We start from the raw sequence: 27,532 nt of genomic DNA on the forward strand, positions 1-27,532 counted from the left end.
GAAATTGGTACTATGTTAAAAGAATTGACATAAATTGAACTCTTTGTGGCATCAAGGGATACAGGAGGAGGCTTCACAAATTTCTCGCCTTACCAATTCCCTTTTATCTCTAAAGACATTTCTTGAATGTTCAATTATTACCCAGACACAAAGTATTATCTATAAAATTGTTTCAAATTCATCTATTCATAAAAATCAATTTCGCAGTAACCGAGCAATCGTCGCGTTTTGCTACCATATCTTATCTCCGGCAAATAAGATATCTATTGAACAAAGGAGACTTGTTCCCATTTAAAAACACCTCCGCTCGTGATCACGGCGTGGTCAGACAGTTCATAGTGAGTGAACGTGAAATGTAAACCATAAAGTAGATTGTATTAAGTTAGGTTAGGTTGGACAATACCCTGATATATATGGAAGAAACGCCGATAATGCATCATTGATGCACTACTGACTTTAGAGTAGTTTCTTATACGCTGAAGAGACCGGTTTTTGTGTGGATTCTTCATGATGTAAAAGGCATTTGAAAAATGATGGTTTAGACACTAAATCCCTTGGATAAACCCATTTTTTACCTGATAAATACTGTGACCTTTAATGCTTGGGCTATAGAATATGACGTAGTAAGAGGCACCTAACCTGCCGACCGGTTGTGATTATGAGAGGTAAATTAACATCACGCGGTAAACGCTTCGGGCGCACATTACAGATTCGTGTTTAGAAATCACATGCAGACAATTACACCAATAGAAAAACTATTCCTAGTAATTGTTAGTTTAATGTAAACCTTGTGCTCATGTCAGTCTTGTGATAGATCTAATTTTTGTAATACCAATTCGCGTCATACATACAATTTGAATGTGCAACAGACCAATATCAACTAACCTTTGTTTCTCGACTCCGATGTCCTGCTCGCCGTTGCACGAGGGCCGGTAGACCACGATGCCGTGCGGGCTGACTCCCACGCTGGTACTCAGCCTGCAGCCGCACCCGCCCACGCTCTGACCCGTCGCCAAGCACCCGACAGTCGCCCCGCCATCGATCTCCTGTTCATCCCTCGCCCGTGGCTCCTCCGCCTGCTGTCTGTGGTACAGCAGGTGGCTATACAAGTTGTGCGCGTTGTTGGACTGCGTCACCGGCTTGCAGAAGAACAACTCCTCGCCAAACGACTCCAGCTTGGATATCTCCTTCAGAAGCCTGTACTCTGCTTGCGAAGCCCTCATTCCAGCTATTTCACAATGGTACTCTATAATTTTGTCGACGTGGTCTTCTGGCTTTTCGCCTTGAGGTCCGATTTTGTTGCACTCCTCGTATATGTGGGTGGGAGGGACGTCAGGGTCGCAATCTCCAGTTTCGGCCTGAGCTATGTAAGCGATGATCTTTCTTGCAACTTCTAAGTCTGCCACGACCAGTCTCCCTTCAGTAAGGTCGAGTTTCGCATGTAAATAGAACTGGTGTCGTGTGGGCTCGTTGATGAGGAGATGCGGGGGCACCCAGAACTTGACGCGCAGGTCAAGCCGGCCGCCGGGGATGCGGTGCGGGTCCAAGGGGTTCCGCAAGTTGAGCCACCTGCCGGGCCCTGAACCGGGGCATACGCGAAGCCCGAAGTAGTCTGACTCCGCGCCGATCTCAAGCTTCTCGCATACCTGGAACAATGGATAAAGAAAATTAGTATTTGTACATATTTTTTGCAGTTTTGTCGGCTGAGGACCGTTACGTCGCATCTACGAATAGCAATTAATATTTGCCTCGGATTTTGAGTTGTCGAGAGGTACAGTTTTGTGGGTTTAATTTAACGATACCGGTAAATAGAACCGAATACAATATTTATGTAACATTTCAGCCCTTTCCAAGAGCGTGTTACAACAGCAATACCACTGATATAAAATCCTGTAATTTATCACTGAGTCTTTGCGTGCTAAAACTTCGAGACGTCTGCGCACTTTCGGTGAAAGTTTGCGAACCGAAGTTCAAACATATTATTACCTGCTGTAATGTTATGAAACAGATATTTAAAGTCTAGAATGGACAATAAACTTTTTAAGTTATGCTTGTACAAAAAGGACTTAGCCCGGATTGGAATTGGGTATAATGAAAAGGTTAATCCAATTACATCATCTAATAACTGACAATGAGTGGGGAAAGTGACTTTGCTGCAGTCGGCGCTTAGCCTGAGGATAAGCGGAGTGGGGTCGAGAGATAATCACCCTTGGCTAGTCGACATTATTATGCCGGCCCGTTTTTGTAAGACAAGAGTCGAGCTAGTAGTATTGTAGTCAACTCTATAGCTAAACATAACAGAATACAGCGTAGTTTTGCCGCAAATAAATATGCAAATTTATTTAACATAACTTCATTCAACCGATAAATACGCCGTAGAGAAACAAAAACTGCGAATTTTCACACAAACATGTTTTCAGTCTTGAATAATGTGCTTAATGACTCATGACATAAATATGATTTTACAATGAATTAAAATTATTAAGCGTAATGCGAGGCGAATTTATGGACGCAATTAGAATAGAATTACTTTATATTCTGTATTTTTTTTGCAAAATGATTCTATAAATATAATAATATCTATTATATTGTACTTGTTAATTATGTTTGCTGAATATGTAAACAAATTCATAAAATATATTCGCAGTATACATAAACATGGTTATAAATCACACTAATAAATACGTAACTGCAAATAAATCAAAGATAAAATATTTACATGTTTATATCTACATATTTTCTTTAATGAAACATGCTTGCCGAACTGAGGTTAATGTTTTTAATTTTTTATAATTTTGTATTTTCATTGTCCACATTGTTTCTATATAATATACGAAGTTCTTAAAACTCACAACTTTATCTATAATATATGCAAATGTATTGTATAAACACTCTACTAAGAACACTTGATGTTATGTAATATTATATTTTTTTTTTATAAACGACTGTCCCAAAAGTGCTTTGTTATAATATAACAATCTACATACATAACAGTTGAATATTGCAGTCATAAGGAAAAAGACATTTAACATTTATTTCAAAATTGAGTTAAATAAACAATATTTGTAATCAGTAAAAAATGCATCTAACTTTTTTCCGTACATTTATTTTTATTGCTTTGAATGACAAGACGAGCTGTCCTCGTTCGCCTGATGATCAGCGATACGACCGCCCATAAACGGTAGAAACACCATCCAACACCTTGAACTATAAAGTATTGTTTGGTATTCCACTACCCGAGACATAAATATAAGTCTTATTATGTCCAGTAGTTACAGTGGCTACAATGTTCAAACCGGAACACAACAGTGACTACACACTGCTGCTTGGCGACAGAAATTGACATTGCGTTGATACCTACCCAGGCGGACTCTCACATATGTAATGTATGTAGACGTCCTTTTTCCATATGGCGACACTATAATCATACATTGCACAAATCAGTTCATGATTAATAATAATTGAAAATGATAAAAAAGCTGTTATTATGCATGAGAACAATTGGCGAATTTAGTTTGACCTAAATACCGATATGTTTTGACAAATTGCAATTCAAGGCTATCATTGAAGATTTTGCAGTAAATAGGTTAATTTGAGGTTCAAGGGAAAATGCGCGTCATTCAATAACCTTAAGAAAGCTGTTAAAATGCAACCGGGTAATAAAATTGTTTGCTTTTGGAGATTATCGATGTTAAAAGGTAAGCAAGATGGAGGATTTAAAAAAACAATATACTTATACATATGTATCACCTCTGAGTTTTGAAATGCAAAGTATTGAATCTCACAGCACTCTTTATCACGAAATATTGGTGAATCTCCTACTTATAGTTTTAGGTTATATCGTAGTGAAGTCATACAACGGAAATTCTATTTTTTACTGTATTAAAACCATTATCCATATCTTATAAAGTAGTAGCCGTCCAGGTCCGTAGTTCGAAATTATTATCGAATTTAATATACTTGTACACATATTTTACATACATTTTATTTTTCTACACCCCTCTGTATGAACTTTAATTATGCCAAATCTCACACCCCTCCGAGAAATGTGCTTTAAAAGGGGTACATAATAATATATAGATACTGTGTATCTTTATAATATAATAGTCAGCATTTTCAGAGTTCCTTATAACAAATGAATAAACTGACAATCACTGGGGAAATTTTGGCAAAAATCGAGGTACCATCCTCAAAGGACAGGTTCTCCCGGGCCAGATTCCCAGAAATGCCGATACTTGTTTGCCAACTTTATACAACGGGAAACAAGCGAAATCTTGACATAAATATGGCTTTTGGCGCTTGTAGCATATCATTGCCAGAGGTACTATGAAAAAGAAGTAAGAATTATTTAGAAATCAAAAGCGATGAAAATGGGAAGTTCGCTGTAGGAATTTAAGTCATTGATATAAAATGTTCGCTTCCGAAAACGAAACCCATTTTAATGACATTTTCGTAAAACTATTCTATTAATTACAATAAATATAATTCTCATCACTTAATATTGCGAAGTGTGTTAGGTTTCAATATCCAAAGTAATTGTAGATTAGAATTTAGAACGCATCTACAATTAAATTACCTTATTGATCCTGTAAGAATAATTTTATTTTTATTTATTTATCCTGTTTAAATGCAATATTATTACCGCAATAATTACAAATTATTATATTTTGAAGGAAACAGCCTAGGTATATATTTACCTGCTTTTGATTATATATAATAAATATATCCGGATTTTCTTCCGAACAAGGGCATTGTTTGATAGGATTTAGGATTATAGACTGGTTAACCGACTTTGAATAACGAAGGAGGTAAAGTAATTCTAAACAGACCAGGTTGGGGTTTGGCCCTAAAAATAGATAGATAGATATAATACAAAATAGTGTACTTATTTTGCTTTTATTCAATGAAATCAATTATTAAATGAATGTTTTAAAGTGTAGCCTACGTATATAACGTCATATTTTATACTTTGCGGTTTTCCAGTACCATAGCATTTATAAACACGATAATGCTGCAAAAACATTTATTTATAGTTAAGCGACATCTTGCGTCACATGTTTGAACGAACATTCCCACAGGTTCAAATTGTTTCATTCAACAAATAAAGGTATGCACATAGCAGTGTATTCTTTTAACAATGCAAACAAGGCTTGTATTATAACATTGATTCCACGCGGAATTACGTAACGAGAAAACAGTTATCCTGGGAATTGAGAATCGTGCTAACCCTATTTCGTTTGTAAATTACGACAACATTGCGAAGAGAAGTACAGTTATCCATCAACTATTTCTAGTTTCTAAAATGATTCGGCCATGGTCATTTTCTGAATTATACGTACATCTTAAAATAAGATATCCACGTTAAATTAAACTATTTTTCGGATTTTATCCCGGTTGTAATAATTTACTTTTCTCCCAAACAAAAATCATAACAAATCATCATCATCACAGACTAAATTCATTGTTTCGAAACCCGTGGATTCAACTTTAACACGTAATTGCTCAGTTTGTAAAGTGATCTCAGGCATGGAGACATCACGTCAATGAGCATAGTAGTAAACAACGTGTCGCCTTTCAATAAGATAATGAGTACTTTGAGCATTACATAAAACTAACCTATCTTATGTACAAACAATACAACTTGTTTATGATTTAAAACAGAATCTGTAGATTTCGAGCGTGTAATTCTTTCTATTTCTAATATGGTTTATTGCCTGGATAAAATTCATAGCTTTTATGTTATACCTAATTTTTAAAATTAAGTACTTAGTAAATATTATAGACACTATATTTAAATTGTATTTGCAGATATGACTAAGGCAGTTCCTTCGCTTCACAAGCGTCAGTGCCCATAAACAACACTTGACTCTTGAGCACTTAACTGCTATCAGATGTTAATCATAATATACATTATACTGTATTATATTTTGCAAGTAAATTAATGTTTTTTTGTATTTTACTCTGTACCTATTTTATACCAGAGCAACGGAGTTTTTTGTCCTTTGGAAACTGCTTTCCGAACTTTTGGTAGAATATATTTTTTATATGTTTAACATTTTAATAAATTGTTTAATTTCATAGTAGAGGTATCAGTAAACACTTCCAATGAGGCCTCAAGCGTCGCAGTTATAGGCGCGGAACTGGTCCTTAAAGATCAGATCTTTTTGTTCATGTGTGGGTCGACGTCCTCCGGGCACGTGGTACATACGACGTTTCGTGGAACTTACGCGGATATCATTATAATGTCTGGAGTTTATGATTTCTTTGAAATGTTCATGAATAAGGGTTTTGCTCAAAGACCAAAGACTAACTATCGCAAACCAAACCAAAATCTAGGTTTTTTTTTCATAAATTCTGCACATGACTCGTACCATTAATTCTCTCCCGAGACAAAAGCAACGAGAGATAATAGCTTCCAGAAATATTCAGAATTCTAGTTACACAGATTACACACACTCACCACCCTTCTATCTACGGCTAGGCAGAGTTGAAACCAAGGCACCTTCACTTTGTGTTCTGTCCCATGACGTGATGTGGGTGAGAATAAACTACCTTCTTATAATGATAACAATTAGAAGTATCGTCCAGTTTCATGATTGTGATGGATGTAGGAAATCATTGAAACATAAACAAGGCCTCCATTACGCCTAACGACTATTAGATGACGACAAAAAATATGCAATACTAAAGGAAATCTTCACTGTTATTTCGATTTCTATTCTAGGAAGAGCAATCATAATACGTTCTATCTCAGTTATCTTGTTCTAGTGGTGTATAAGACGTATTGTTGTTATTTTAATTTTGAAGTTGTGGAAAACCTGAGAGTTTTAGGGACGTATTAATAAATCAATCTCAACTTTAAGTAGAATCTCAAGTAGCTGTTTATTGTGTAGAACTATTTAATAGACGACTTAAGTAGTCGTTGAAGAGTTTGTTCTCCGCTGGTTTGTCGTTGCTTTATAAACAAAGCTATCAACATGGCATATGGTGTGAATTAAGATATTAATTGAGATGTTTTTCATATCTGCTTATTAAATTGCGACGAGCTTAAGATGTTGACTTAAATCCGATCGAAACTGAATTATACGTTTATTTCGACGGTATCTCGAGAAGTCATGGACCCCAGTGGGATGTTGCCCAATAAGCCCAATTTGGCAGCAAAACAAAGGCAAACAGAGAAAAGGCAAGTTATATTAAAAATGCATGAAATGTTTGGCTTCCGTCCAACATTGCATTCGGAATACTCTACGCGCTACACATTGCAGAGTGAAATGTCGAAACTAGGCGCGTGGAATAATTGATATTATTCATTTCTTGCTTTTGGAAATTGCATTTAGAAATGTTTGAAACAGTCTTGGCTGCGATGGTATGTCCAACAATATGTGAAGATTAGTTGCGTTTCATGCATCAGAGATTGTGTGAGGTTCGAAATAAGACCCTGTCATCTTCAATCTTTAGTTACCAACCCACGCCCTTCCAGTTGGGTGTTCATCGAGATGATCATGTGACAATCGAGCTGTTGCCAGCGTTTTTTCTATAGCTTCCGAAAACTAGCATTTGAAAGAACGATACGTCATATATTTGGACTTCATATTAAGTAAATTCCGCCGTGCCAAGAAAAAAATCTGCAACGTGAGGCGAATAATGGCGATATCACTACGCAACCCTACTTAATCCCTTACTTAACCCTTACTTAACCCTGTTTACTCTTGCAAAAGAAATTATTATGACTAGACTAGACTAATGAAACACCAAGGTTAGTAATTAACCGACATTGGACATGGGGAACATTGTTTCGAAATTTCGATATTCTTAAAGTGATTAAAAAAAAACAAAAATACATAATAGTATATGATATCATGGTCTTTATATATTGAATATTCTACCTATGTTTTGTGTAAAGTCATTGACCTCACAGAATCTGCCAAGATACTTACAAACTATTTTCAACAAAACATTCCTTTCATCTCTATAAATAGGACAATGTTTAAATTTCTCCTTTAGAGTATATACAGTAATATACTTCCTGATTGGGTGTTAATGAGAATTTTAAATGATATTTATTTTTCTTTGCAGTTGATACAAAATTAACCTTATTACAATCGCCTAAAGTTGAAATTTAAAATCTAAGACTTAATTTTACTTGTAGTCATACAGTCAATAATTGTATAGGTCTGCATAAGTATAAGTAGTATTATGAAAATTAGTTTTTCGAAAAATAATTACAAGGGTAGGTATACTATTTGCAGCTGTTTTACTTGGAATAACGTTATAATCGTAATTTGTACTCTTTATCTCAAATAATATGTATTATTATCAAGAGCAGGGCTCTAAAATATTCTCAACAGGTTTATTAGGTTAAGCAAGGAAATCGATCAATGAAATTTAACATTGTTATTGAGCAGGTTAGGCTGGCCCGTTCGATCAGCTGTAGAGGAGTGCGTCTAAACATAAACTTTCTAAAATATATTAATGAGGCAGCCATATTGTTTTTCGTCCATATTGGTTTTTAAATGCAACCGCAAGATTTTGTGCATCCGATATATTAGATAATATAGCAGAATGATTTCATTATAATGCGTCTCCGAAGTGGTCAAAATAGAACTTGTAAAAAATACATTAAATCACAGGGCACCGCTGCGTGTAGCATCCCAGATGTTTGCGTTGCGTCTCGCTCTCACGCATACCTCTGTCTCTGTCTAACTGCATGTATCACGCGGCGAGTGCGTGGAGTCGCGCTCGATCGGTCGCCCAACTAGTCCGGTGATGTTTCTTTAGCGATAAGTCCACGGATCAGTCAAAGCGTATGTTTACCAACATTACAGCATACTGCCAAATATAACTGGGCTTGGTATGGCCCATATACAAGTACGATTATCTGAGGAAGTATTTAAGGTTGTGTACGCTCGAATTATATCTGCCGTGTTTTAGTGAGCCGGGCTGTAAATTCTCAGATAAAAGGGCTATAAACACAGCAGTTCCTTGAAAGTGTGTCGTTTATATTTGAAGCACTGGGGAATTTTCCGGGATGCAATGCTTTTATGTCATACGATAGCACATAGCTATTGTACCGTCAAAATCGCTATGCCGACTTACAAATCGATCAAATATCGTATTTATAACAAACTTGTATTGAATACAAAATGCTTTGGTTCGAAACGTGAGGGTCTAGAGCGTGATCACGCATTCTACGAGTGAATCGCGAGTAGTGGCCACTAATTACTATGCAGGTAGGCAGGTACTTATTAAAACTTACCAGCCTACAACGAAATAACGAATTAAGATTGACCGTCGAAATCATTTTTAAAAATAAAATTAGAATTTCAAAAATGGAATACATTTTCGGCCGGATAGCAATAAACTTCACAGAGGTTACATTGTTTAAATATACGGATTCCTTGAATTAAACAGTTATAATTTAAACAATTACGCAAATGATCCAAAATGTTTTTCCGTGTGATATTAATTCTAAGGTTAGACTTACGAATAGGGGTTACAAAGAACATTGAGCAGGAACTAGGAAGTAACACTTAGTACCTACTTATTAAAAAATAAAAACAAATTGGGTGTATAGGAAATATTCTGCTAAAACATTCGACTAAATAAACCATTAGCAACTCCACGTAAACTGACAGGCAAGCTCCATATTTTTAATGATTAATATTGATGCATTGACTCGTTATCTCGGGTGAATGATCTCTGAAAAAGGCCGGCGTATAACGATAACAATTAAAAATAATAACTTATGTTAATATTTGTTTATAAAACATTATTGTACACAACCCTTTCGGTTAATGACATTTCGTTTGTAAAACGACAACGGAATTTAAACTGGGTCTCTGGCGAAAACAAAGAATCTAAACGCGTATGAAAATCAATTGTTATTTTAAAAACGTCAATCATAATTTGATTTCTTATGTTTACGCGAATGTTCATTGAAATAAAACTATTTGACGGATTTTATCGCGGTTCTTTATGTTTATTTTTTCACGTTTCTAAGACTACAGCATTTATAGTCACAGGGGAGACAGAGGTGTTGGCCTTCGAAAAGTTTGTTATAATATCTACTTCATGATAAAACCCAATCATTATTACCTAGTTACAAAACATCTGGTTTATTGTTATCGAATATTATATTTCAGTGTAAATGCATGAAGTTTCGCAATAACACATTACGTCATGCAAAATTAGACTAAATTCAATTTTGTTTAATTTAACACATTTTATACTGATTTTTTTAATATTGACAGTTATTGTTTTTATATATCAAAGAGGCACCAGGTCCAGGTTTTGAGGCTTATTGACTAAGATTAACACCTAGCATGTTCAAGGATCTCAACCTTGGAGTTCATCTTATATTATTTTGTAAATAAATTATATTACAAAAACAAATACTAAAGCTCGTATCATCCATATTATGTTCCTATCAGTAATCAGTTAGATAAAATGCCGAAATCCTTTGACATTGACTCACGACGAGGACAAAGACTGTCTACATATATAATAATTTTCTGTGCAACATGTTAATATGTTAAATAAATTGTATATATATTGGACAATTAACTAAGCAATTTTTATATTCTAAATTCTTTTAAATATCTCTTTAAATCTCATATTCCCAAAAAAATGGCTTCATTATCTATAATATACGTAAACAGTACTATTACAATTTATTTAGACAATGATTTCCTTGTGTCTCGAAAATAGTTTTGGACCATTTTTTTTTATAAGCCAAGGGGGCTTTAGAACAACTAGAATTCTCCTGAATACTGCCGAACGCTCATAAACTTAGCTCCATGCCTTATAAAGCTATAAGCCTAATGCTATATTCGTTGTGTTAATTATTCTAGTACACAACAACATGTAAATGTATAATGTAACCATATAATGATGTCTCTTGCTGAATTTACACAGCATGTTTACTTATTTCTTGATAGCCGCCTAATATTTATTCTATTGATAATCCATGGCAAAATATGTACCATAGGTTTTGTGCGTGATAGTGTTGTTAGTATAACAATTAGCTAGTATTAGACCATGAACTGAATTTTTTTTAAGTAGGATTTTGTTGGGGTTCAAGTTATTATGTATGGTTGAAAGTTTTTTTGGAGTTAGGTTGTAATGTTGTAGAGGGCTAGTCGTACAATCGTAGTCGTAGTCGTTAGTCGTAGGTAGTCGTACAGTCGACAGTTATATTAAATAATTTTTAATATAATTGTCAACAGAATTAATGAGCTGGCTAGCCGCTAGAGTACACAAAAATCTGACGTTATATTGAGAATTGTCTTGAATAATCCATGAGTTTGTTGTATCTTTTCCGTTCACATTGCTTATCACTGTAGATTACCAATTGCAAGTTTTCATTCAATTAAATATATAACACATTTTCACCGTTCGTTGTTCAAATAATTATTTCAATTACAATACGAATCATTATTTATTTTAACCAATACTATAAATAATTATGACATGACCACGTTTCCCGCCGTTTCATTAACTTATGGAGGTCAAATTTCGAACACAGATGATCCAACATGGCCGATCAATACTAAGTAACAACGCAATTCCTAATTAATAACAAAAAGTTTACCTGAACATTGTTATTCTCGCCTTATCTAATATGACACGGATATAAATAATATTATAACAACTGCGCATAATGTTTTGAAAATAAAGCTACACAACAAATATTTTTATTTAGTAGGTACCTTTTGTAATGACGCCATTTTTAATTATTTACAACGGCAATTATAAATATGGCGGAGTTGATAGGGGCCTATTGTGGTGACCGATTCAACACAGTTTGATAATTGATAAACTTAGTTGGCATGGCGCCTCATTTGTTCATATCATAATGACTTCACACAACTCACGCCTGTAATCTCGAAGGCGTTGGCAGAGTTGCGACTGGTGACTTCAACGTTTGGGATAGCAAAAGACGAAGTAATTTGTACCTTGTAAATAATCACGGAAAGCTGTTTTTTGCTAATTTTGAAGCTTCCAAGAACGCGAATTCATGTGTATAATTTTTGAAATACTGCCTTATATAAGCGGCGATAGCCTAGTTTGGTTGTTGATCGGTGGACTAAGGCCTGAACCCTCTGAGGCCTGAACCCTCAGTAGTAGAGGAAGCCCGTGCCGAGCAGTAAGACCGTATATAATACAGAGCTAATACTATCATTGCTACATAAATGCATCTGAACATTGTAGCGCAATATATTGCTGAGAGGAATTGCTAGTCTAAACACGACTGTATACCAAAGTAGGACCGGACGTTGCGTCGTTCGACGATCGCCAAAGTTTTGCCCACAATCATATTTTTGGGATAATGATGTCTCACAAGTCTACATATAGAATATAATAAATATTATAATAAACAAAAAAGGTTATAGGTGCTACCAATTTGGGCACTACATTTAGATAACATGTATTAAATTATCAAGTAACCTTCAAATATTGCGTGTTAGTTGATTTAGACACCTACGTATTACGTTCTGGTAAATTATTATTGTTATTAAGGAATATTATCCTATAATCCATATTTATTGTAAACGCTGAAGTAACTTTGTCATGCAAATGCTAAATCACTACACCGTTTTTGGCGATAGAATAACAAAATCCAAGATCGTAGGCTAAATGTTTGTCACAAGCAGAATTCTACGCCGGGCAAAGCCATAATTAAGGGACTGATGTACTACATTAAGGAGTTACTCCGGGCAATAAGGCTTACAGGAACATTGAACAATTGATGAATTATTTACATGTTTTTAATTTATGTAAGGACAATCTACGAAGATTGTCTGAAAAACATTCGTGTTTGATAACATCCATATTTGCTCATTTTATTACTGGTTATTATGTTGTTACACTTAGTACAATAACAATAACATTCACGCCGATATCCTCGTAAGTATAGGCAGAAGTCCTACTTTTGTACTCATGATTAATCAAACTTTTCATCGAAGAATTCTAAAAAACATAAAATTATTCAAATTGAACATTTCATGAACTACTAATATTGTTGGTCAACTTAAGATTCGAACCCAGAACCTTTCGACTACAGCTGTTTATACTGCTACTACATCAACGAGGCGGTAATACAAAATAATAAACACACGACACTGCATATTATTTGAATATAGTACTTCTGCAATCGGGTTTCTAAAAACAAACCGTGACCTATATTGCTTGAACTAATTCTTTTATTCTTCGAAAACGCTTCAGCGGTTATTTTGTTGACAAATATCACCGTCAAATGTTTTACTACGAAACACTAACAGTTTATAAATCTTTATGATATTATGGAAAATGTTGAAAATCTACTTAATAAATATTACGAGCATACATATTTCTTTTTATTAAAAAGATAGACTAATTAAAAATAATGAAGCATTTGAAAAAAGATACTACTGATAAACATCATTCCATATTATTTTTTTGTTAAGAGAAAAAAGAACTTATCTTAGAAAAGAAACAACGCACAGGCGCCAGGAAAGAACGCAATTTAAACAACAAGATAATAAAATAATAATTTTTCTAATCGAGTGAATCACTGTAATAGCCAGTAACAAATTGTTATAAATGCCACTGACAGACGTTACCATTGCAGATAAAACAAGATGGCGGATATTTGCATTAAACTTATAACAGTTTTATTTCGCAAATTCCTCGACACATTTCTGCTTTGCAAACATAGACAAACATAAATTATAGAATTTATTGTTATTCTAGTTGTCCTTCAGATGGAGCAAATTTAAATGCGCATAATAGATTTTCGCGCGAAAACAAGGCAGCCATGTTTCTTGTAATACGTATAATGGCGGCAGCAGGGTATTTGAGTAATACATTAAACGCAAATAAAGTGTGCATGCGTGTCTAATTGTTGTTAGCGTTTGTAGATTTTATTGTGATTGTTAAAAAGATCACACATTAAAACGATTGAAGTTATGTTAATTCAACAGACTGTTGTGAGTTTTTAAATAATGATATATTTTTTTAAAACAGTCTGGCCTTTTTGGTTTAAATTCTTAGGTCGTTTTGTGTTATCACGATGTCTAAGTGCAAAGAAATAAAAAAAAAGTCAAGCTATTATTCATATACATGCAATCTCGGAGCATGATCTATAGCTGTATCGAATCAAACAGATCTGCGTGGGCGCTATATCAAAAACTATTATCTAGCCTGCACGAATGGGAATGGATTAAGACGTTTGTTTACGTATTTGAAATTTGTTTATATACTATCTAAAATGTTTATTTATATTCCTGTCAATATAATGATGGCGAATTATAACACCTGCAGTGTTTCACGGTATAGTTTGAGTTGTCTTAAATGTAAATTACGATTTTCGTCAATCCATACATACAGTACACAGGTGCAGAAAAACGAACCTCAATATATTCACCTTTATAATGTATTTTCTAGGAATAATGTAATATTGTAGTTTCATAACGTTCTAAAACTTTTGCATCCGCGTCCGCATACGCATCGAGATGACTTACGAGTCACGTTTCGACGCACGGTCTACGGTTTGAATTCGCAGTCGCAAAAATGTTCTTACATAACATAACCTGTTTTTCTACTTTATAATATTTTAAACGCAGAAAGTCAAGGAAAACTTGGAATAAGTTTAGATAACCTAATTATAACAGAAATAAACGTCGCGGGGGTTATATATTTTGATGTTAGATCAAATGTACGTGTTATGGATTAAACTGATTATTTTAATACTGTTTGACATTAATTCCTTAGCTTGACAGACTTGTCATTTCGTTGATTTACATTTGTTTTTCGGGGTCTTATCATGTTGATCTTCAAAGAGATTAAATTATATATACATATTGTTTATCTTCTTCTATACTAAATCATTGTCTTGTAGCAATAGATGTTATACATACCTGTATTTCTTTTTTATACGCAAAATTTTGACAATTGCAATTGAAGCAAAAGCAACAATGTCATTGCCAAATACTTTAAGTTCTTTCCCTAGTTTTTGATTAGTAATTACTAAACACTCTCTGCCAACTCGCATTAAGCCAGCGTGGTGGACTAAGGCTTAAACCCTTTAAATAGTACAGGCCCGTGCCCAGCTTTGGGACAGTGTAAAATACAGGGCCAATTTTATTATATTCTGGTAATCAGCCATGACCGATAATGGACAACCGATTTCTGTACACAAAAGACGTCACAATGAGATTACGATAAACAATCCAAACCGATAATTAGTGACAGAGCAATCCGGTTCTTATCGCTATCAGCGGATTATGATACTGGTGCAATAAATAAATGTCTACGAATGATTTGCTGGCTTGTCATTGACGTCACTAAGTCTAAAGGTGGGGCCTTCTGAGATAGAGTTGAGATCGCCGTTGAAGTTGTTATTTCCTTGCGTAATAGGATGTTTAAATGGGTTATTAGATATAAGGCATGTTGTCATAGCTGAACAAGGGCAGTAGACACTCACTCTTGGAAGACTATCAGAATGATCGTTGCCAAACTTAAACTTTAAAGAAAGGATTCGTGGAGAGACTTGGTTCCTTTTGACACCGTCTTGTTACAAACAAGGACAAAACGATTAACATTCAGATTATAATTTGAGTACTTTGTTACCTTATTTTTAATTAATTATTTATAATATTTTAATTTTTATAAGAAGATAATCTCATGAGGGAATACAGGAAAACGAAACTGGTTTTTCGAGGATGCACAATGCACATGTTTTAGCGCGTTTCGCAGCTGTCATGGCGTCCGGCGGATTTCCAGGCGAACGAATTCAAAACTTAAAACTCGAACAGATTTTAATTATATCAGAATTGTCGAACAATACATAACGGGTTTGCCGGAGTTCAGATTTTATAAATCAAATATAATTATAAATAGCACAGTTCGTTTTTGTACTTTTTATTTTATGTGTTGCCATATCGTTAATCCGATTAAGATTAAACTATGTGAACTTATAGCTTGCACTTGCGGGAAGGCTATAGGCATAGCACAACTTACAATAGGTGGTGCCCATGTCGTTTAAACTAATCCCCTAAACCTTCTAACCGATTTCAATAAAAAGAATGTCGTTGGTTCGTGCCACATAAAGTGCGGTTTACGTAGAAGGCGGGCTGTGGCAAGGCAACGTGGGCCCCACTAATAGATAATAATAATGTACTTTATGATGAGATAAATACAAGGTCAAGTTCCGTTGTAAATCTTCTTACTGAGGTTAATTGGTGTCACGCTCGTTATACGATGTGCATAATGATTAATGACGTAGTTAACGGACCCTGGATGACCATTACAATAGAAAACATAATATCCTCAGTGCATTCTTTCTCTCAAGATCCGATTAAGTTAGGCTGGAGTACGTCAGCCAGCAAACACCTTGAACAGGCTACCTAGTGGTGGTGATTTTTTTATACGAAAGTGAACTTATACTTGCTTAGTGTGTTGAAGATGTTTGCCGGCCATTAGTATGGAATATTGGAAATATTCTAGTTCCTAAAAAAACGATTAAGTCTGTAACGACATTGGTTTTATAAAGACAAAAAGAACAGTTGCTAAGTTGTATTAGAATGTCACATTGACTATTTTTGTGTATAAAAACCTTAAAACAATAAAAACAAAGCATTATCAATAACTAATTTAGACTATAGAGACCTGAATACATTTATACCTAAGCCCTACTAAGATAAACCGCCAAATTGAGGATAACAATCTGGCGACATAAATACATATGCGTACGTACACACAATGGTGAAATGTTTATTGAACCAAAAAACTGAAAGCGTTTCTGGTGACATACTGTATTATTGCAATTGCAGGCTATCAGTTCGTTGAAAGTAAGATGACAAGCTGCCTCCAGATATAAATTCAGATGAAAGTGTCACGAATCTGTAATCATTTGATGTTAAGTAAAGATCGCGAGAACTTATGGTAACCCACCAAGCCTTATGGATCAAAATGCTTTGTCACTCACTTCAGACAGTTTTTGCGAGCTTATAACAGTCGTGGCAGCTCATGCTTTGTTTATAGACCTGGCAACAACACTACAACATAAAACATTTATGTAGATAACTCCTGTTTCCATACACACAATAAACATAACCTACAAAGCAGTACGTAAAGCGATTAATAAAGTTTGTTTGTGTCGTAACGTGGCAACATTGGACCGCGGCCAGCGCACGCGACGTCCACGTGCTAGCTTCGTGACTCAAGCGCAGACTAATAGGGATAAATATACCTTAAGAGGATCGAGATCAATGATCAGGTGCTTGCACTCATTGACACAGACTGGAGATATGCCGGTCCGGGGTGCCAAACTAAACTCCTTTCTACAATCGTTAATATTAATACAATGTAAATACTATATGGGAATGGTGTCCCTAACACCCAAGTCCACTGCTAGGATATATCATTCCAATGAATTTTTTATGTTTCCTATTAACGTCAAAGATTGTGAAAAGGCGTAAATGTCAAAATTTATTTGTGTTTTCTTCTCGACTACGCAAAATCATACTAATCAGATATATTTAAATTTGCTAAAACAATCCACCATTTTGGAAAATGTTGCTCATGAAGAAGCGACGCATACTTTGTAACATTGTAAAATACAGTTTAATCCGATACAGGTCCCTCTCTGATGGCCAGGATGTAACGGTATCTTACTGGATGCACATGTGGGCTCCGGAACGTGAATCATAGGAACAAGCCACTTTGGCGTACTTTATCTAATCGTGCACCTAAAGAAGCGATGGGAGACAATCTTTCGTAACAAGGTGTTACGATAGCTCCTTATGATGTGCTGAATAATTTTAACACAGACAAATATTTATTTAGAGACAGTTCTTTGTTTATAATACATAAAGCCTTTTGTTGTAAATTAGATTTTAGTGTAATTGCGCAAACCATGATTTCGTTTGCATGTATTACAGTGTCCTGGCATCTACCCAGTTTTCTAGGACTTATCCTTGAAGTAATTATGAGAGATATATCTTGTTGTATATACATCTAAATATCTAACATACATATCTATATTTCTAGAACAAATGAGATCACCGAATTTTATTACGTTTGGCGCCAAAAAACAGACGCGTTCGAATTTTAAATCTCGACCAGTACTGTTGGCTTCAGTTCATTCAAGTGTTCCCAATGCACAATTAATATTTGGCAGTGTTAGAATTTTACCCACTCGGTAATTATGGAGTTCCATTTTGGTAAAAATATGCATTAATGACGACCTGCTATAGAAGATGGAAGTTGTATCTAATATAATTGCATTGGTTTAGAATAGACACAAAAGGTGTAAAAATAAAAATGTTATAACGAGATATTATGTTTTAACTGATTTCGTCGTATATTCTAAGCTAATTAGTAACTAATTGGTTCTTTGAAGTTAAAATAAAAGCTAATTGTTACTAATAACAGATCATAATGGATTTATAAAAAATACCATGTGAATCTACACTACACTTTATATGGATATCTCAATTAATTTCCTTTTTACGTATGTGGGAGTTTTGGGCATTTTAATATTGTATTATTAGTTTCCCACATTATTCGCCAGTTAAAACAAAATAATGCAAAAAATTACGAGGTCGTGTAGCGTCTACCGCGCTTTGTCTGTGGTAATCCTGATAGAATACAGTACCATTATTCAGAGGGCCATTTTAACTAGACCTCTCCAATGCATGACAGTAAAAACTCCGTAGAGATTAAGCAGGATCTCACTCTTAACTTAAAGGATTTTAATCAAACTTGCACATCAATTAATTGAAAAATATACACTCTTCAATAGCAACTGGTCGTATAAATCTACATATCAATGAAATAGACAAAATCTCAGAAGAGTTGTCATAAATAACCTCAAAATATTGTGACATCAATGAAATATCTAATGCAAACTCCGATACATTAGTTTTCACACATCTAGCGTGGGTAGACGGGCCGGTGCGTGACGGCGCTAGCTGGCTACGTGACCGCACCAACGTTCCACCTTAACGTACAAGGTTTGACGATCACCTACTATAATGTCATTAACTGCATTCCGTATTTACATACGTTTTTAAATATATTTTAAGCACACTGAGCAGACGTTTGCTTGTATTAAAACCAATTCACAACTACAGTATATCTTGTAATTTGCCATGACGTACAATTGGGAATTATCAAAGTACTAGTGATTTGATTAAAAACGCTTGCACTTAAAATCTGATTGGTAAATGTACTTTGAGACAGTCATCGAATTAATTGCCGTATCTAATCTGTTACCAAGCGTACTTTAAGCACTAATAGGTTTTTTAACGAACCGGAACCTCAATATGAAAAATTTGAAATTGGAATTTGGTCTGATCAAAGATATTGTTTTCATGCTGCCAGTATTTAAAATCTTATCTTTTTAATCGATATGATCGATTACTTTTGTAATCCTCTTGAAATAACAGAGGTACTAACCGGATCAATCTTTAAAAAAAAGTGAAACGCTGGTTATTAAAGAGTTCAGTGATACGTGATTAGTACCACGCTCTAACAGGTTTATCTCATTCCAGTACGGTGAATGCTGTGACGTAGTACGGGTAACCCCGAGCGTAAATTCACCGAAATCTTAATTTTTTCACTTTTTGATGACTCATGACATCATATTTATTTTGGTAGACAGTGCCAGTAACTTCGATGTTGTTTGTTTTGTCATATTTCACCGTAACTGTTTGGTTTTGTACGATAACGGTTTGGTCACATGACTGGACACTATATAGCTTGGTTAGCAGACACCGCGTCAAAGTCAAATTGGCGCAATTCCCTACCATTTTAATTCTTTCGTGAAAATATAACCTATAACTAATTTTACGTAGTGACGTAAGGTTCGTAAAGCGAACTTAAAGAACTCTTACGAACCAGAATAAATATGCATAGTTAAAAACGATTTAAATCCCTAATCTCAATTAACACGTGTTTTATGCTCATGGCCGAGTTGAATTTAAGTTTATCGGTTTAACATCAAAATTACTCTTTAACAACATTATAATGACTACCAAATGATGCTCATTTCTCAGAAACAAGGCCTGAGATAATATGCGTGTAGAATTAAAAGGTTTTAAAGCCAAAAAGCCGAATTTCCACAACCAAAAAATGATTTAAAAACCTTTTGGGTTCTTGGCGAAATAACTGCTCCTTCTGTACAATAAACATTCTGCCATTATAGACTTTTGTAACAGACGGTTAATGAACTAAAATTGTAGATTATTCGGCCGAATAAAATACTTCCTTAGTCTAAGGTCGTCAGGCCATCGGCATCGCTGTAACAATAATCCTCGTCGAAGCAAGAGAGCCCCGATAACCTATATTGTAAAGTACTTATTGCCAAAATTATCAAACGATTACGCACACACTTCAGGGTCGAAGGTTATCATTATCGGTCAAATAGTTTATCGTTTTAATTATTGAATATTATATAATCGATGAAAAATTTACAATTTTACAAGGGTTGAACATCTTCAAGATATTTTTAAAATGGCACAGTATCAACTGCGACCAAGAAGTTTAGAGTTAAGTTTAATTTTAGAATACCAGAATTAATAGAAGGTTTTAGGGGTTTTAGGCATTTTAAAATGTATAATAAGGCCACCAAATCTAGCGACATCTGTTGAGAATAACTCATGTTTATTTTTTAGTCACCACAATTCGAAATTCAAAACTTGTTTGGTTTATCAGTGTACTAATACTAATACCTAAGTTATAATAATACTAATACCTAAGTGTTGTGTCTTCCTGCGAGTAGCGGAAAAAACATTCCGGGTACAATGTCCAATGTTATTTGCATTATGTACATGTATGTGGTTTTCCTTCAGGAATACGTGATTAAAACTCAAGCCAACGTCATATACGGCTATTATCCCCGAAGGTGTTGCCAGTGGCGCAACGTCCCAAGCTTTTTACCGTTCAATGACATGAAAGAGGCGAACCTATCGAGATATCGGGCTCAAATACTCAATAACCAGCAACTAAGTTGTAAGTTCTTTTATGTGATCTAAATTATAGCAACGATACCGATGTTTAACAGCCAGTTCGCGGCCAAAAATCTACTTAACAAATTAAATAGTTATGTTTCATGGAAAATTAATCAATAAGGACCGATTATTTAGGTTCACGCCTACTTTTGTTGTAAAAACATATTTCGAACATTAATTGAAACTGAGTACATAATTAATTCTATTTAAATGATCTTATTTCGGCTGTATTATATATATTCAATATTCATTATACAGTCACAAACGTATTTAAATATATATATTTCTGTACTCCAAGATGGATACTTTAGTTCTAAGTCTAAAATAAATTTTGTGAGAGCAGGGACAATTGGAAATGTATACCTGTAGACAACTAGACTAAGATTATACTCAGGTCTCACGATACAGGCTTGTTTAATTAGAAGACTATAAAAACTGTACATTTTGTCTTTCGATTTTTTTTTCATTAAAGTAAATAGGTTTTGTGTGGTATTTAAAGTGTTTGTTATTAATGAATGACGTATTCTTTCATAATTTTAATATCAGTTGTGACAACCCAAGTCCCAAGTTCAAATGTTATCAAAATGTTCCGCGTATCGTTATTGCGTCATTTTCACACGGTTTTAAATGTAAAATATATTTAATTAAATTTGGTAGTATTTTCAGTACATACCTATTTTTTTAGAATTTCATTTATTACTTCTACCATAGATTCATTGTTTTTTCTTTATCTAAGAGCTATTGTTTTTGCGGATAATATAGGAAGATATATTTTGTAGTCAATTACTCGGCAACAAACATTTTGAATAAAGAATTTTAATGACATAAACAGTCCGCGCTTCGGAAAACGTAACTTATTTCAAATTTGGAATCACAAAAACAGGTTAGAATATTTATGGCGTTAATTAAAACATTGTGTATGTAACATTATGAGTAATAAATGAAAATCAAATCAATACGAATCCCGATATTACGGGATGCGTATTTATATCGACGATATAAACAATGTAGTTAATATTAGAGTGCGCCCTTATCACGTGACGTCACGAGGTCGTTGATAATAGGTGTACAAGTGAGCCAAGGTCCGTGATCACGCCGGTGCATCGTGCTGCAGTCGGACAGTGGACTGGACCTAGTCCTACATTAGTTTACTATCCACAAGGCCGAATGACAGGAGTACCTTCGCACTGAGATGTCGATGGCTGAGGTATTTTGATATCGTGCATAGCAGTTTGTCATCACCTCGAGACAATATTAAATTTTTTAACAAGACTTCGGCAACCAAACCGACATACCTTTTTGGAATTACCTTTTATAAGTATAAAAATATTTTTCGGGAAGTGTAATCATTGTGCAAGTTGACGATATTGGTTTTAAAAACATGCCAAACCTGATTGATGTGTAGATTGTAGTAAATAATGTAATATATTGATATACGGGAATTATGTTCACATAACATGACTCGAAGTGTTCGAATGACTAATATAATCTCTGAATGACTAGCGTGGACTTTGTTCTGTACGGATTTACACGTCCTCACTAACTTGATACAATCATTGTTGGTTTCTATAATACTAATTACCCTAGTAACGGGATTTTCCTAATCATTTTCCTAATAAATACTGACTCAGCTTTCTGAGTTCACGTAACTGCGTGATACTATTCTCAATTCCTCACCACAAGGCTTTAGATATTAAATCTGAATAACACTGTTTGAAAATTTCTTCAAGTGGAAACATAACTTGAAATATTTTTGCAGTAGATATACACATCCATTGTACCCGCGCCTAGGGACAGACTGATCCCGAATCCGTCTTATAATAGACATACATTCAAAGCACGGCATCCATTCAATAAATAACCCATTGTTATGATTGTTAACTGATTACAATGGACTGTTAACTCCATGGGGATGCGCGAAGGATATTAATTACACGCACCATTAGAATGTATTAACTTAGCTGTATGTATATTGTCTTTGCCAATATTGTTTATGGTTCAAAAGCGCCATCTATTATTGACAGATGGAGAATTTGAAAGTGGTAATTTGTTCAGGTGACATGTGAAAGTGTTGACATTAGGTACTAAAAATGTATAACAAAACTAGCTTCATATTATGATGATATACCTAAAATAGTAAACAAAAAACCTAATTATGTAACTAATCAACTAATTAATGTTCCTAATAATACAATTAACATTTAACACACAAAATGCTAATTCCCTCAGTTTCCTCCTAGCGTGTTTACCGCAGTTAACGAGTACAAAGTACACCACGTTACCAGGACAACAGACACGTACAGGGCGTGTGTCAGACACGATGACGTCACGGTACAAAGTCCGCCAGCCAATTGGAAAGTTAAACAGGCCGGCCAAAACATTTCGGCTGTACTCAATTATTGTTAAGGCGTAGTAGTCTTTCAGTGTTGTTAATAGGTTTCTTTTTTACAACTACATATCAAGCGGCCAGTATAAAAGCTAAGGCTAATTTCAGTAATGTTCGTAGGATTACTTTTTTTTTTATAATTATGTAGTTGATATCAAGCGGCCAGTCGTAAAATCTAAGCCTGATTTCAGTAAAGTTCGTGGGTTAGGTTTTTTTTATAACTGGCTGTTATCAAGCTGCCAGTCGTAAATTCTAAGTCAAATCCTTTTTGCAAAACGTTTTAATAGGGACGGATGGAAGTAATTTTGTACAACTGTTACTAATGCTTCATTTTGACGCAGCAAGCTTCGTCACTTTTTCTATCCTTTTCTATGTTGGATAAGATTTGCGGGTTGAGTTAACGTTTCGGATTGCGTATTGATGCAATTGATGATTGTTAATGAATGGTAATGGAAACATGAATTCGAGAATGTATGCATTAATTAAGTGCAGACGTAGATAAATAGCAGATTATTCTAGGCCTCTCTTCATAGGACTTAGCGATAGACATTTTTAATTAAAAGTAATATTTTGTTTTACCTATCATTTGAATTAATTGAAAAAGTATAGCTGATATTTTACGTTTATGCACAAGAAATAATGTTTTAAACTAAATATAATGTAATATAACACCAAAAATAACCATCAATAATTGCGAATACAATAGTTTAGGTAAATAATGGATTTTGTAGAGCATACGTTTCCCCTTAAACGTTGTTTTTGAAGCGACACAATGGATCTAATTGGGCGGCCCCGAACTCGGTCCAAAGTCCAAACGTTATGTTTTTATGGCCGTATAACAATGCATGATCGTATACAGGGTGAGGCAGTCGTAAATATTTCAGAAATAGCTTTTGCTCGCGGCTTTGCCTGTGAAAAAGATTTTCCTGGAATAAAATTACCCTATAATACTCAAGAGTAACGTAGCTTCCTATTAGTAAAAAAAATCGGTTTAACAATTCCTGAGGTTAGCACATTCAAACAAACAAACACTAGCTTTATATATTAGTATAGATTTAAAATTATTATCACATTTTCAACTGATGTTAAAAAGAGATTTGATAAAAATACAAAATAAGTTCAAAGTACAATGGAATCTCAAATGGCGATATTTTTCTTTTGAATACTTAAGTTCTTAACTTTGATCTGATATCAGCTTAATGATACCTATTAATTGGAAAGGTAAATTAAAAACAACGTTTCAACATGTTTATTGCACAATTTGTTTTAAGAATCATCATGTGTAGTCAGCAAACCTATTTTTCTAGAATAATCGAATTACCTATTTGTTATTGATTAAGCATTTTATGTTTACGTGTATTAAATGCAAAAATGCGTTTTTTATGCAATGACATAGTCAATACTCTTTCGAAATAGATATTTTCTGATTGTGCTAATACTAAATAATGATGACTTTTTAATTTCATATGTATGTTATGGATATAAGCAGAAAGAGGTTGTTACTTTAATAATAATATTTAACTTAATATAAAGACATTCAAGCTATTTTGCTCGGTATGTTTTCCTCATTTACAACATATTTATATTTATCTAAGCAAAATACCAAAGTCGATTATATATTTTTAATTGGTATTTATTATCATATTTATTTATGTTGCTTCGTGTTATAAGACTATTTTTTAATAATAAATTAATATGCACTTTTCGGATATCGTAAAATGTGCATCAGATAGGTATGGTGGTTTTTCAAACCGCCAGCGAAGTTAATCTTTATCAACCATGATCGACTTGATATTAGTAATAACTCAGGTAAAAGTATAGTAAAGAGACAGACCTAATATGTTGAAGCAATAACAATTCTTTGTTTCGAAGACAAATAATAATATTATGCTTTGTTAGTATAAATTGCAACACGTTCGCAATATTTGTACGATACAAGGTTGGCCTCGAGATATTATACTAGACTTCTAGACTATGAAAAGTACGCTTTAAGAAAATTACACAAAGGTTTGATTTTGGCGGCAAATTCTTACACCAGATAATGTTCCAATTTTAAAAATTAGGCCTTTTTACTATTTATTTTTAATTGCCAGTTTTAAGGCAAATGTATAATTGTGATTTAATTGGATGGTCCACAATCCACATTTTTATATTCAATTGAAATTATTCAACGACGTTTTAATAAAATATTAACGATATATTTTGAAATGGTGTTCCAAATTCTGCTACTAAATTATAGTCATTACCTAACCTATATTTATGTGGTATTATTAAATTGGTTTGCAAAAAAATTATAGTTCTTAGAACAATTGTTAGTTACGTGCTAACAACCATTATAAATGATATCTCTTGAGACATCATTATGCTTTAGTTTCCTGTTCTAAACACTTTTTTATATTCTCTGTCCTTGTTTTAAGGTTTAAGGAAGTCTCACTGATCTTGTCATTGTTCATGAGTCTATGCAGCTCATTTTAGATTTAGAGGTCGCTAGTTGCTAAGACAAATTATGTCTAAAAGAAGCCAAGTTCAAATTCTATTTTTAATAATCAGGCCTTTACCCAGTGTTGGACACAAAATGGCTGACAGGACATTTTATGATTCAAGTTTCTCGTCGAGTAATGGGGTCACGATCTATCCTCGAATCAGTAAAAATAAATAGGACAGTAAATACTGGCAACTGACAAACTCTTGCTAAAACACTCACCGCTAAACAAAATAAAAACGAAAAAGACATACTCTTCGCAAAACATAACCATATTCAACCGTAAGCGATAGACACAGAGTTCATAATATAATGGAGAAAGTGTTACAATATCAATGCGATGGAAGTGACTTAACTTTGAATTTAGCACCTTATTTCTATCGAGGTACAGTCTGATATCAATTACGGTCAAAACAAGGTGTTTTACCTCAATAGCGCACCAATCTAAATACAGCCTAGTCACTGTAGGAATAGGGTTTATAATAGTGAATTAGTGTCCCTAGGGATCACGCGGCGTGCACGTGCGAGCTCGCACGGTAGAGAGTTCACAGCTGTTGTCGAACGGTTGGACTTTGGACTCAATGAACAATCACCGCACGTTACATGAATAACATCTTAGGCGTTACGACGGCCGTCTATTTTTGGAGAATCGCATAACGACAACGGATTTCGCTTATCTATAAACTCGATATAGTCCAAGTGGTTTTGATGTGCGTTCCAGCATTTGAAGACATTTCGTCACACTGAAATATTCTAGTTTTTTTATATAACTGTATAGCTATTGTTTGCGTGATGGTAAATATAACGGCAATGGCAAAAAATGGTATACAAAGTACTTTAATTACACTGACAATAACTTTTTTAAATTGCAACATAGCTTGCAAGCAAAAACATGGAGCGGACTCTTGTATCTTAACTGCAACTCGCTATATGAATAAATCTATAGGTTTGGCTTTACAAGAATTAGCGGCTGACGAAATTTGTCACAGTGTTGCAGGAGGCATTTGTACAAGAATTTGGATTCTTAGCCTAAAAGACTGTTTTTTTTTTATTTGTCCTTAGAGGACAGACTTATGACCATACTGCCTAGTCTTACGTATGTCCAAAATAGTTGATAATAATATACTTTGTATGCAATGATCACGTTATTATCTAATTTTGGATATAACAGCCTGAGTGGGCACTAAAAAAGCAAAAACCGAATAATTAGCTAAGTATATGCCTAAGCTAATTATATATTACAAGTATCTGATTATTATCAGTGTTTAGATCAATAACTACTAAGTGCTTTGTTTTGCACAATATGATAATTCACCTGTTGTCTATTACTATAGATGGCATGTCAGACGAAAGACGAGATGTTATGACAATATTGCATTTATTCTAGTCCTTTTATAGAAATCGTATCTGTCCGCATAAAGAGTAAAAAGGCAAAGGTTGGACAAGATTGTGTCTAAAATAAATAAAAAACGGAGCACATATTTATGTATACGTTAGAAATTTTCAGCAAATACGGCAGGCTGTCGTTCATAACGCTTTTAATGCTTAACTCTATTTATCATCCTCTTGTCCATTTTACTTCATAAAGGTTAACTCATTATCATATTTCAGAACTGTCTTGTTTTTTACGCCCGGTGTCAAACTGCAGTATCCAGTCTTGGACAATTTGTT

The 27,532-nt window shown here is 34.3% G+C and overlaps 1 protein-coding gene across 1 annotated transcript in view; it reads right to left on the bottom strand.

The window, feature by feature from the left end:
• LOC115445302 (E3 ubiquitin-protein ligase MYLIP) overlaps nt 1–27,532 on the bottom strand; it is a 34,632-nt gene that overhangs the window by 5,190 nt on the left and 1,910 nt on the right. Inside the window, exon 2 of the mRNA XM_030171524.2 lies at nt 886–1,646. Coding sequence (XP_030027384.2) covers nt 886–1,646 — 761 coding nt within the window. The remainder of the gene's footprint in view (nt 1–885; nt 1,647–27,532) is intronic.

Source organism: Manduca sexta, chromosome 4 (genome assembly GCF_014839805.1).
Source record: "Manduca sexta isolate Smith_Timp_Sample1 chromosome 4, JHU_Msex_v1.0, whole genome shotgun sequence".
In the NCBI taxonomy this organism is placed as follows: domain Eukaryota; kingdom Metazoa; phylum Arthropoda; class Insecta; order Lepidoptera; family Sphingidae; genus Manduca; species Manduca sexta.